The sequence below is a fragment of the Callionymus lyra genome, chromosome 12 (assembly GCF_982586985.1).
Source record: "Callionymus lyra chromosome 12, fCalLyr1.hap1.1, whole genome shotgun sequence".
Classification (NCBI taxonomy): Eukaryota; Metazoa; Chordata; class Actinopteri; order Syngnathiformes; family Callionymidae; genus Callionymus; species Callionymus lyra.
In genome coordinates, this window is record NC_141829.1 from 14,807,366 (window position 1) to 14,819,924 (window position 12,559).

A 12,559-nucleotide genomic window follows, 5' to 3' on the forward strand; every position below is an offset into this window, starting at 1 on the left:
TTGACTGAGTAAGTAAGTAATTTTTATTTGTATAGCGCTTTTCCAGACTAAGATAAAACTGATAACACAACAGGAGTTCCAGTAAATCAAGGAAAATCCTGCACAAATAAAAACGTCTGAAGATGTTTCTTGAAGGAGTCAGTAGATCATCAAACACAGAGGAAGATGGTTCCAAAGCTTAGGAGCAACAGTCTGGAAGGATTTCTCTCCTCTGGTCCTGAACTGAGATTCTAGTGTTAATGATACAGAACCAGTGCAATTTAAATAGCTTAAAAAACATGTCTTTGTAAAATACACATATTTTATTGAGTCCCTACTAATGATAAAATGCTAATTTTATACTTCAGAATGACTTCAGCTAAGTTGACTATTATTTTTTAAATATCCTTTACCGACACTTCAATAGAATAATGTGTTAATCTTTTATCCTCTCTTTAAAATTACTAGTGGGATGGTGGCAACTAAAAAAAAAACAGTCCCATAAATTGTAAGAGAACTTAGTAGATCTCCTCAGTGGTGGGCGATTACATTTTCTTAGGGGACACATTTTATACAATGATCTTAAATATAATCTGAATTTTAAAACTTGAGTAACAAAAACAAATGTACTTTAATCAAGTTTATTAGGCTAAACGTATTAATTTATTGTATTTTACATACTTTTCCCCCCCTAATCCGGTGTTAAAATATCATTTTTTAATTTACTTAAGTCTTTTTTTTAAGGGTAATAAATGCTCACAAACATGACAATGACAACAAAAACCTTAAAGTAGTATTTAGAGTTGAACTAGTAGTGAATAATACAAATGGTATACAGATTAAAACATTCACTATGTCGTTTTTATTGATTTAAAAAATAAAAGCTTTTGAAATGTAACACTCACAAAAAGTAGATTGATAAATACTGTAAATATTAAAATCTATGATATTGTATAAAGTTTTAAATATTGATTTTAATAAATTAAATTCGTGGAGCTCTTCCGGGCTCCTTGAAGGAGGCGGGAACTGAGCCTGCGTCTGGTCGCTGTGCTGCGATCTGATTGGTTCTCCTCTGCACGGAGCTTCTGGTCAACCGGGGACGAGACGCAAACATCTTCAATGTCAGAAGGATCTTGGACCATCAACCTCGACTCGTCCTTAAACCTGTGATTCACAATCGTGTATATAGTCCCTGAACTCATCACATGCGGATCGACTTACGGCAGCTTTACGTCAACAGCAGGTAAATAATGCTAACAAAGTGTTAGCGAACGTTGCTAACTAGCTTAAAAATACTGAATATCCGCTAATAAAAAAAATACGCTAAATGACATTTTTATTGTTGGAATAACGTGTGTAGCTCGTTGGAAAACGTTTTTATTGTCCTGTTGTTTGAATGTCTTTGGTTTAAGTAGTAGTTTAAACATTCTAAAAGCCTCTTGTTTACACCGCCTTCTGCTGTCAACCGCAGTATTTCGAGAGCTGGAAAACTTGACTCACTGACCTCCATGGATTCCTGTGTTTGTGTGTCATGTAGGTTAAAACATGAACTCCCTCCCAGCGAAAGCCGCAGTGCAGCTGTGCAGGCGCACATCGGCGGCGGGCGGGATGCGTGTCTTCGGCGGCTCCACAGCTGTGGGTCTCCCGGCGTCCCTGCAGAGCGTGCGGGTGTGTCACACCGGCGCAGGTAAAAAAGGGAGTGTGAACACCAAAAAAAGAGGCTATGACATCACCAGAAACCCCCACCTTAACAAGGTATGAGAACCCCAATATCCATTACTCATATTAAAGACTTAAAAGATACTTTTTTTTTAAAAGATTCATTTCTTAAATACATGTGGAAAGATTTTCTTTTTTGCCACCCAAACATGGTAGTAATATTTGACACAATTTTTCCATCTTAGAACATCTGAAAGGGTGAATCATTTTTCAGTTCTGTCATTTCCTGGTTGGCGGGAATGTTTTCGACCACAATTGTCGAACAAATTGTTGAATTGCTGTGATCTGTTTTTCCTTTCTCCACTATAGTCTTACTTCAACTGTAAAGTGTCTTGAGATAACTTTATGATAAGACACTTTAAATAAATTGAAAAAAAAAATCCCTTTGTAACCGTGCAATGCAATACAAACCTTCAGGTGCTTTACTTGGATTTCATTTTTATCTTTAAATCTTTAAAATGTATTGTTACACTAAGTTTTAATACGGTGCAGTTGAAGTTATGCTCACTTACACCCGGCTGAACTGAAAACAAAAAATAAAAATAATGATTTCTTTTCAATTTACTTTAGAGGTTAAAATCATAACAACGTTTTCTCAAGACACTTTACAGTTTAAGTGAAGGAAAGAAAAAGAGGTCACAGCGAATCAACGAAGAGTGAATCACAATGTTGACAGGAAAAATGTCCATTTCACTCTCATGGTGTGACAGGCTGGGTAGCAGTTTTTAATGCGTCCCGAGAGGTTTATTAAAAACAAAGCAATGCTAAGTGTCGATGCTAATTCCTAAATAGTTTTTTCTGTCCGTGAAGAGTTTTTCTGTTGAATAGGATGATGATACAGGAGCTTTCTTTTAAACTTGTGAGTGAGATAACTCTTTGTTAGATGACCTCGTTCTGCTTGTTTTCACTTCATCAAATGTTGTCCTCGTCCAAACAAGTTTGGACACCTCTGATCTAAATCTATAGCAGTCTAACTGGTCCAGTACTGAAGCAGGAGGAAAAAAAAAAAAATTGTAACTAAACCGCACAAAAAAATAATTCATATAATTTCTGTTCTATTTATTATTACTTTCTAAAAGATGTTTTGAATAAGGAGTTATTTTTCTGTGATGTGACACAAGTCTGTGACTCTTGATGCTTTGAGATGCTTATTTAAGTCAAGTTTACCCCAAAAATAAACCGGTAAATCTGAGAAAATAAGTGAAAGACTAACTCTACGTTATTTACTTTAAGTTGTTTTTATATGAGGGTTGGTCCATGAATATCAAGCTGAGAATAAACTGATGCGTGGTGCAAAAAATGCTGGGGACTCCTGCTTTAGAAAACTGTCCCTATACCCAAGTTGTAGTTTCATTTCACAAATAATACCTTACTATGGTATAAAATGAATCATAAACGCAGGCAAAATTTCCCCTTCATTTGGCCAAGTGTTTCAACCAAGGTCAGTGTGATCAGTACAACCTTATCTTACTGAGATTGTTGAGTGTCAGAAATGTGCCAGGAGGTCCGGTCCTGTTCTACCTCACGATAATCAGCGACATAAAAGTTGTTAAAATGTGCTTTGAACTGCTGATTCATCGGAGCTGTTCTGTTCGCTTCTCTTGCTGGTGAGGAAGTCAACTTTTGCTGACGTGTTCTTTCCAAGCTCAGGACAGGACAGATAGTCGAGTTATGATTCATTCCCTTTACGATCGCGATAAGGTCAGCGATGGATGATCAAATAAGATGACATGATCTATCAGGGTTTTATTGTAACTTGCCAAGTGTGTAAAATATAGATAAATAAATAGATAGATAGAAATATGTCATTGATTGACCTCTGCTTGTCGAGTACAACTGCCAGGATTAAATTTAGTTCACTAATCCTTCTTAGAAACGATGAATTACATAATAATTGCAGTCCAATCTCCTTCAGCCAGATGTGCTTCTCTTCAAGAAAAATGTAATTTACGAGCATTTTCTTTTGTGTTGAGGTAAAAATTCCCTTAAATATAAGTTTTTCCATTGTTTTTATTATTTAATATGCTTAAGATACAGGGGAATAAAACATGCATTTTATACTGTGTAGTGAGGAAGATCATCCTTTCGAGTATTTTCCAAAGAACTTCAAAAACTAGATAAAGTACTTGCACAAGAACATAAATAGTCTTGTAAGAAATACAATGTTGGTAGTAAAAAGTAGCGCTAGCTTTAAAAAATGGTAGGAAAACTGAGAACATCAAGTAGAAACGCACAGAGGCAGCTCATACCTCTGCCAAGGAGCTAATTTCATGTAACTTTATTTTACAACAGTGTTAGTACATTAATTAAATCAAAATCAATATAACATCTTCCATTTTCAATGATTGCATCAACTCAACTGTCACAAGTAGATTTCTTTTAATAAAAAAAAAAAAAGTCATGTATTTTGGCTTGTTCTGAGCTGAGCTAGGTGCATGACCAGCACTGGTTGGAAGACATAAGTGAATAACGACATAAAAAACTTCCCCAAACTAACCCTACTAAAAATTTAATTGATTTTCAAGATGGCCCATCTCTAAACACAATTTTATAAAATAAAACGACTATTGAAAACATACCCTCAAAGGTCGAGAAGTAGTAGTTTCAGTATTATTTTTTAGGTTTAACAGAAATACATTTGACTAGAACTCCCCTAGTCAAAAATAAATAAGTTTTTCCAGGTTGAAAAAACTCAGTCTATTGAAGGTCATCGAGGTCACTTTCAAGTGTCATTCATTAAAGACTCCCGTCACGATCAGTTTACCTTCGTGTCGGTCAGTGATCACTGGTGTGTTTGGGGCATCAACAGACAGCATTTTAAGGGGGTGTGGGTTGAGACTGTCACACGATTGGACAGAATAAATAGCCTGGACGTCACTGAGCCCTCTCGGCAGGGAAACGCTACCTTTGAAAAATGTACCCTGATCATAAGATCAAGGAATAAACAGAAGTTGCCATTGTTTCAAAGAGTTTCTCAATTTCCCCAAAAGCACCAGAGGCTGCTGAAAAGTAAATCATGAGTCATAAAATATTATTTTGGTATTTTCTGAATCTTATTTTTAATTCTCTCCGTAGGGAATGGCGTTTACCCTTGAAGAGCGCTTACAGCTGGGCATCCACGGCCTACTGCCGCCATGTTTCCTGTCCCAGGATGTCCAAGTGCTGCGCGTCATGAAAAGCTATGAAACACGCTCCAGTCCTCTAGACAAGTGAGTTTTAAGGAAGGAACATGAGTTGAGAACGATAACAAAGATGGAAAGATGGATTATAGGGGTGTTAGAAAATATCAATACACATGAATATTGCAATTTTCTTTTTTTCACAACACAGTATCGATATTCAATAGTACTTTTTCGATTTTAGTTAATTTTTGTGTTTGTTTATGGCTTTCCATCCATATTTTATTTTTTTAATAGTTGTTTCATGGTCTATATTTTTTATAAAGTGTGTAAAGATTAAAATAATTTATATTTTTAATATACAATTAAAATGCAAATATTCACAGCATTTGTTTATTTTTGTCTTGCAATTTAACTTACGGCCACTAGATGGCAGCAGTCATTTCATACTTGGCAAATAAATGAAGGAAATGAAATCCTGCCAGATCGCAGCGATGACTGAGAACGAGAGGATAGAGTCGACTCCAGCAGCTTTTAAAGCGAATGTTTGGACATATTTTGGTTTCAAAACAAATGAAAGCAGTTACGACTTTGTCAAGAGTCATGTGGTCTGTAAATTCTGCAACACCAGAGTCAAGTACTCGACAATACTACAAATATATCCTTGTTATTGTTGCACCTGTATCGTGATACGTATCGTATCGCCAGATTCTTGCTAATACACACCACTAATAGTTTACTTTATTGATTCCTAAACTATAAAATAAATTGCTTAAGATCTGCGAGTAGAGCTTAACTTCTTTTTTGCTCCAGATACATCACCCTGATGACCCTCCAGGACAGGAACGAGAAGTTGTTCTACCGTGTGCTGACCTCGGACATAGAGGAGTTCATGCCCATCGTTTACACCCCAACCGTGGGTCTGGCTTGTCAACAGTACGGTCTGGCTTTCAGGAGGCCGCGGTAAGACGCTCGCACACTTTATTTGAGAGAGAGAAAATTATTTGTTGTAAAAAAAAAAATGTTTTGTGGTCCACAGAGGACTCTTCATCACCATCCATGACAGAGGTCACATCGCGTCCATGCTCAACTCCTGGCCCCGCGATGACATTAAGGTACTGACCTGATCCTGACACAGTGTGTTAATGGAAATAATAGCTAAGAAATTGTGTTGTTTTTTTGTTTTTTTTTAAGGCGATCGTTGTCACCGATGGAGAGCGCATTTTGGGTTTGGGGGATCTCGGGGGCAATGGAATGGGCATTCCAGTTGGGAAGCTGGCCCTTTACACAGCCTGTGGTGGAGTTAACCCTCAGCAGTGTCTGCCGGTGCTGCTGGATGTTGGCACAGATAACCAGGTCAGTGCTTCATTACTTCTCTAACCATTGTGTAAATTACTGTCTTTCCTCACAGGTTTATCCTCTTTCAAAAAGCATTGCCCTCTTATTACTAGTCATTACGGTAGGAATGCAAAAACACAGAGCTGAGGTGGAGACCTCCTGAGGGATCAATAACGTTTTACCTTACCTTACCTTAAAGAGGAGGGTTAACAAACCGGAACTGTGGGTTGAGTTCTCTTTCCAGGAGTATTTGGTTCCAAAGAAAACAGGGTTTCGTGAGAAGTTCAATCAACTCTGGCTCGAAGTCATTCTGTGTTTATGACAATATAAAATGTCCTCATCTATTGAAAATAGATAACATGATAGAATGGTTGGAAACAACCCTCAGTTCTTCTTCTCCTTATGGGACATTGACAAAAAGCAAAAAGAGATATTTGTATGAAACAATAATAAAATGTCAATTTAAAAAGAATACATGTTGTGAGTGTTTGAGATAAATATAAGTATATCAGTGTCCGCATAATATTAATATTTAATTTAATATTTATATATATTTTTACTGTAATGTTGTTGTTTTTTGTATTTTAATAAGTAATTGAGCCTACTGAACCCTGGTAGGCAAGTGCATTTATCTTCCTCAGCAACAAGAGGGTAACCCAAAGTTTTAGCCTGTAAAGGGCAGAGCATGCATGAAGTAGAACCATAAATAAAACCAATTAAATGAACCAGATATACAGTGTTGGCTAATATTTACATAACTATTATTTAGATATTCTAATCATTAAGAAATATTATATATAAAGTTTTAATTTGTACACTTTTAAATTCAATATAAAAAAATGTTGTTTAAAGTATAACTTTATTCACTTTCTTGCTTTTGTGTCATTCATGGCACAGGCGCTGCTGGACGATCCCTTGTACATCGGACTGAAGCACAAGAGGATAAGAGGGAAGGAGTACGACGATTTGATCGACGAGTTCATGCAGGCGGTGACGGACAAGTGAGTGTTGACCAGCAGTCAAAGATGGACGTCCTCTGTCTGAACACTTTTTTTGGGCAGATACGGGATGAATTGTCTGATTCAGTTTGAAGACTTTGCAAACAGCAACGCCTTCCGCATCCTCAACAAGTACAGGAATCGATACTGTACTTTCAACGACGACATCCAGGGTACGTCTGGAGGATCCCACCGTCGAGCTTTAGGATCTGAAAATGTATTCTGTCTTGATCGTAGGCACGGCTTCCGTGGCTGTCGCTGGACTGTTGGCTGCGCTGAAGATCACGCATAACAAACTCTCGGATCACAAGTTCGTTTTCCAGGGAGCGGGAGAGGTGAGATCGGCTGTAGACACTGAAATCTGGGCTCCAAAAAGACAAGGATAAATAAAGTACTATCTATCCATGCATATCGTAAAACACTTTATCTGCCGCCGTAATTAAAGTAAATCAATAACTTTAATTGAATTAAAACATTATTGTCCTTGAGATTAAAGGTCTCGCCGTTACAAGAGAACTTGATGACCTTTTTATATTGGCTCTGATCTTCCAATGAAACCTTCATTTTCAAACTAAGAGGGCCATCTAGGGGCCGTTCGAAATTAAGGCGCTAAAGAGCTGTTTCAAGAAGCCTCATTAACTCATCAGAAGCTGGCTAATCATTTTATTTTCAGTAATAAAAGACAATATATAACCTATATAATAGTTTTCGTTTTTTTCAATCCTTTTGTCTTCTAAATGTGTGCATGAATTTAGATGTTACATCGAAAAACACACACACACACAAAAAAAATAAAGAAAATAATTCAATAACATTCACAGATGGAGGGTAGAATCCACCACAAATTGGAATTTAAAAATGTAATCCAGCTGCTTTTTTCCCCAGGCTGCTCTTGGAATCGCTCACTTGTTGATAATGGCGATGGCAAAGGAAGGACTGACGAAAGAAGAGGCCGCCAAGAAGATCTGGATGGTGGATTCCAGAGGACTCATAGTCAAGGTAACCGTCTCATCTGTGGACACGTAACGATCCAATTCTGATCAATACAACCAACTTAGTACAACCTTTTTTTTTTTTTTAACTTTAGGGACGTGGGAACCTGAACCACGAAAAGGAAGAGTTTGCTCATGACCACCCTCACATTAAGACTCTGGAGGAAGCGGTTCAAGTCATCAAACCCACCGCGATCATCGGTGAGTTTCAGTTAAGGGGGGGTGCAAACGTTTTTTCAAAAAACCTCCCTTCCTGCACCATTGCTGTTATTGTTAACCCTCGATGTCTCTTCTACGGTTAACCCTGACCAGTTATGGAAAAGCTGAGACAACTGTCAAAGGTGAATTTTTGCCCGGTGCCGAAGCAACCTTTAATTACAATCAGCTGACTAATTGTAGTACTTTTAAATTTGGCTTTTATCAAATATCATTTTTTTTGTTAATTCGGAATTATTATTTTTGTAACCACAGACAGAAAAAAAGAAACGTTGCTTTACAAAACCACTTAATGTCAACTATAGTTCAAAAGACACTTTTATCCGAATTAGGATTCAAGCTCAGAACATTGGGTTGCAGATCCCCAGGTTACCTTTGTAACCGTGGTTCTACTATGATGTGTGCCCTCTGCATTAAGAAGTTGAGGCCTCATATAAGGGTGGCCTACTGCCCCCTGCTGGTTTGCAGTTGCATTTATCTTCCTCAGCATCAAGAGGGTAACCCAATGTGATAGCCTGTAGAGGGCAGAGCATACATGAAGTAGAACCATATAAAAACAATTAAATTAACCAGGTATACAGTGTTGGCTATACTTTTTTTTAACAAGGAGACTTGCTTAAATTCTTTTTGGGCACTTTTTGTATCATAGTTAAAGATATTTGAAACTTGTGTTGTAATTACTAGGAATAAGTTTGTCTGAATTAAATCATTGCATGGTGTCAATCAAGCTCTTCATTACGAGTCCTCCACAAATATAACGTAGACCTTTGACCCAGGATCTAACATCATGACTTAATCTTGTCAATCCTAACAATCCTAAAGTAACTAGAAACACGAACGCTTTACTGATCGTGTGATCTTTTATTTTTTTTTCAATTTGCGGTTCGGCTAATGCAGGAGTCGCCGCCATCGGAGGAGCTTTCACCGAGAAGATCATCAAAGACATGGCTTCTTTCAACGAGAGGCCCATCATCTTCGCCCTCAGTAACCCCACCAGCAAGGCAGAGTGCACCGCGGAGCAGTGTTACCAGCTGACCGAGGTGAGGTCGTAGTTCACAAGTGACTGAAAAGTGAGGGAGGAACCCATTTTATATTTTGTGTGATGACTGAGTATGAGAGGATACAGTCGACTCCACCCCCTTCATCTCTCACGCTTGACTCAGGGTCGCGGCATTTTCGCCTGCGGAAGCCCCTTCGACAAGGTGACGCTGGCGGACGGACGCACCTTCTATCCCGGTCAAGGCAACAACGCCTACGTCTTCCCCGGAGTGGCCCTCGGAGTGATGGCCTGCGGGGTCCGACACATATCAGACGACGTCTTCCTCACGACAGCCGAGGTGCCCGATTTGACGATCTCATGATTATTAGTTCATGATTCTGACAAAATGGTCCTGATGAACCTGTCCTGATGAAAAACTGGTGCTGCACGATCTTCTGCGTGAAAGAAAGTGAAAACATGACGACGCGTAGAAACACAAATGAAATAAATCACGTGATCCTCAGTGAAGCCAGGGACCGTCCTCCAATTAATAAAGCGTAAAACAAATACAAGAAATAATATTATTTCTCTTAGTCTTCAACAACCAAACTTAAACTTAAAGTAAAAAAAGACATCTCCTCTATCCTACTACTCTAAATATGACTTAACATTTTCATCTCCCATATTTAAAAAATATATTTTTTATATATTTTTCAATTTGTTACAATTTTCAGTAGTAATTTACACTAAATCGACTAAACAAATGAACGCCTGTAGATGATGTGTACAATTTACTTTAATAATTTGCTCCTTAAAATATAATTTTCATGGAATATTTTCTTGATATTTGTAATATGTTTATATCCACATTTACCTGTTTTAATGAACTTAATAACATTATTATTATTTTTTAAATACTTAATATTATCTTTTATTCTTTTTATATTAATCAGCCACAATATTGTCCACACAAATTGCACATTTTCTTAACCCTTGTTGTGTTGTCTCAGGGTCAAGGTGACCCAAATGCCAGGAAAAAAACGTGTTTGTGATATCCCTTGTGTCGTCTCGGGGTCAAGGTGAACGACCTCCCTGGCTTCCATAAATACGTATGCAGTGGTGGAGGTCGTTCACCTTGACCCAGAGACAACACTTCGGGTCACCTTGACCCCGAGATGACACAAGGGTTAATGGCGATACACCCTACCCCAAAATTAATGTGGATTTCTGTGAATAATTTCGGTTAATTTCCTTTTATAGAAACGTTTAAAATGATCTTTAATACCAACAACAACATCTCTATTTTTCATATAAAATGTATTTGTTATTATTTATTTTCAATTGTATGTTTTGCAAGTAAAAACATTGCCGTCCTTTATTCCTGTTACTGTGTGTATTAATTTACCTTAACTTTGGCGAGAGAAGCCGCTGGACTGGAATAACTGCATCTATGGAATCAAGACATTGTTGTGTAACTCTTGATCCTTTCATGACTACAGTGAGGATCAGTTTGATGTAGTTTGATCCTGATTTATCGTGTCCATCAGGCGATTGCTGGCATGGTGACCGAGGAAAACTTGGCAGAGGGAAGACTGTATCCTCCACTCAACACCATCCGAGAAGTGTCCTTCAAGATCGCGGTGAAGGTCAGAGCTCTCACTTTTTACACCAGCAGAACTCCTGCTGCTTTAAGTCAAAGTCAAGCAACAAAATGTTTATTTTCTGTTAACCCTCGTGTTATTTCAGACACTCGCGATGAGATGTAATATATAATATATTGTGATACTCTAGGAACTTGTAGTATTGTCAATACTTGACTCTAGTGACGAGTACTCTCTTGACTCTTGACGATGTCGTAACTGCTTTCATTTGTTTTTTAACAAAAATCTGTCCAAACGTCAGCTTTAAAAGCTGCTGGAGTCCACTGTATCCTCTCGTCCTCAGTCATCAGATGTTACAGGATTTTTTTTTTTTTTTTTGCATCAGACGTTGCAGGATTTCCTTGTTCCCTTAGCTGTTGAGGACGTAATGACTGCTGCCATCTAGCGGCAGGAAGTTTAATTGCAACACAAAAATGAACAAACACCACAAAATCTTTGTAAAATTATAAATTGAAGATAAAATAAAAATTTGAATTCTTTCATTTTAAACACACCTTATTGAAATATAAACTCTAAAAGAACTATGGTTACAAAAAAAATATGATTTTCTAAACATAAAGCAGATAAAAAATAATCATTGTATCAGGTTGTTGATACTGTTTAAGCTCTCAGTCTTATCCCTCGTGTTATCTCAGGGTCAAGGTGACCCAGAGGCCTGATAACAAGTGTTTGTGCTATCCCTTGTGTTGTCTCTGGGTCAAAATGAACAACCTCCACCACTGCATATGTATTTATGGAAACCAGGGAGGTCAGGTCGTTCACCTTGACCCAGAGATGACACAAGGGATACCACAAACACATTTGTTTCCTTGACCCTGAGATAACACAAGGGTTATGTGATAAAGTTGTCTCATCTCTGTTCTGTATTTGCCCTCCAGCTGGTCAAGTATGCGTACCAACACAACATCGCCTCCGTGTATCCGGAGCCCGCAGACAAGGAGGCGTTTGTTTTGTCTCACATCTACAACCCCGACTACGACTCCTTCACCCTGGACTCGTACAACTGGCCGCAGGACGCCATGAAGGTCCAGGACGTGTGAGCGACCCTGCCTCAAAAAAAAAAGAAACGTGTGCAATGTTACCCTTCCTGACGCTTTACTTTCATTTTCTCGTTTGAGTCCAAAAAAACGTTGCTTTTCCCATAAAGATTAAGATCTTCTCTTGATAGTGCCTCTTCTGACCGTTCCTTTTTATTAGCCTTCGACTCCTAGATGTTCCTCACGACCGAATGTTTGCTCAGGATTCAGTGTGTGTGTCTTTATGGTATCTTTTGTGTGTTTATCCTTGTGTGTTTTTCTGCCTCTCAGTTGTGGTCTGCCAAAGTTTTGATCTCGTCTATAGTAGTATCAACTGGTGCAGTGAATTTTTGTCACTTTTTAATAAAGTTTCTAACAAAAACATGCAAAGAGATTGTGCCGAGTAATGTTTTCTATCATTTGAATTAGCCAGCGTTTCTATATCTCTTAAAGGAGGGGTAGATGATCTTTCAAACGTTGTCAAGTCAGCTTCGTTTTTAACGCAAAAGTAACAAGTAGGTAATGTTTTTACGGTGTTGTAC

The 12,559-nt window shown here is 38.0% G+C and overlaps 1 protein-coding gene across 1 annotated transcript; it reads left to right on the top strand.

Annotated features, from left to right (window-relative positions):
• The first annotated feature begins 1,058 nt into the window (after positions 1-1,058).
• On the top strand, positions 1,059-12,407 carry me3 (malic enzyme 3, NADP(+)-dependent, mitochondrial). Its single transcript, XM_087804756.1, has 15 exons — positions 1,059-1,222; positions 1,517-1,734; positions 4,774-4,907; positions 5,631-5,780; positions 5,857-5,932; positions 6,012-6,173; positions 7,053-7,156; positions 7,217-7,326; positions 7,391-7,488; positions 8,039-8,152; positions 8,241-8,346; positions 9,259-9,401; positions 9,525-9,698; positions 10,888-10,986; positions 11,880-12,407. Exons 2-15 carry the CDS (start codon positions 1,525-1,527, stop codon positions 12,039-12,041), a joined length of 1,842 nt encoding a protein of 613 aa, XP_087660882.1. The 5' UTR covers positions 1,059-1,222; positions 1,517-1,524; the 3' UTR covers positions 12,042-12,407.
• The last annotated feature ends 152 nt before the right edge of the window (positions 12,408-12,559 follow it).

Excerpts from the sequence above, each read along its gene's own strand:
- me3 (XM_087804756.1), top strand. The coding sequence starts at position 1,525 with ATGAACTCCCTCCCAGCGAAAGCCGCAGTGCAGCTGTGCAGGCGCACA. Across the intron at positions 5,781-5,856 it reads CTGGCTTTCAGGAGGCCGCG|AGGACTCTTCATCACCATCC; the intron begins GTAAGACGCTCG and ends TGTGGTCCACAG. Across the intron at positions 9,699-10,887 it reads TCTTCCTCACGACAGCCGAG|GCGATTGCTGGCATGGTGAC; the intron begins GTGCCCGATTTG and ends CGTGTCCATCAG.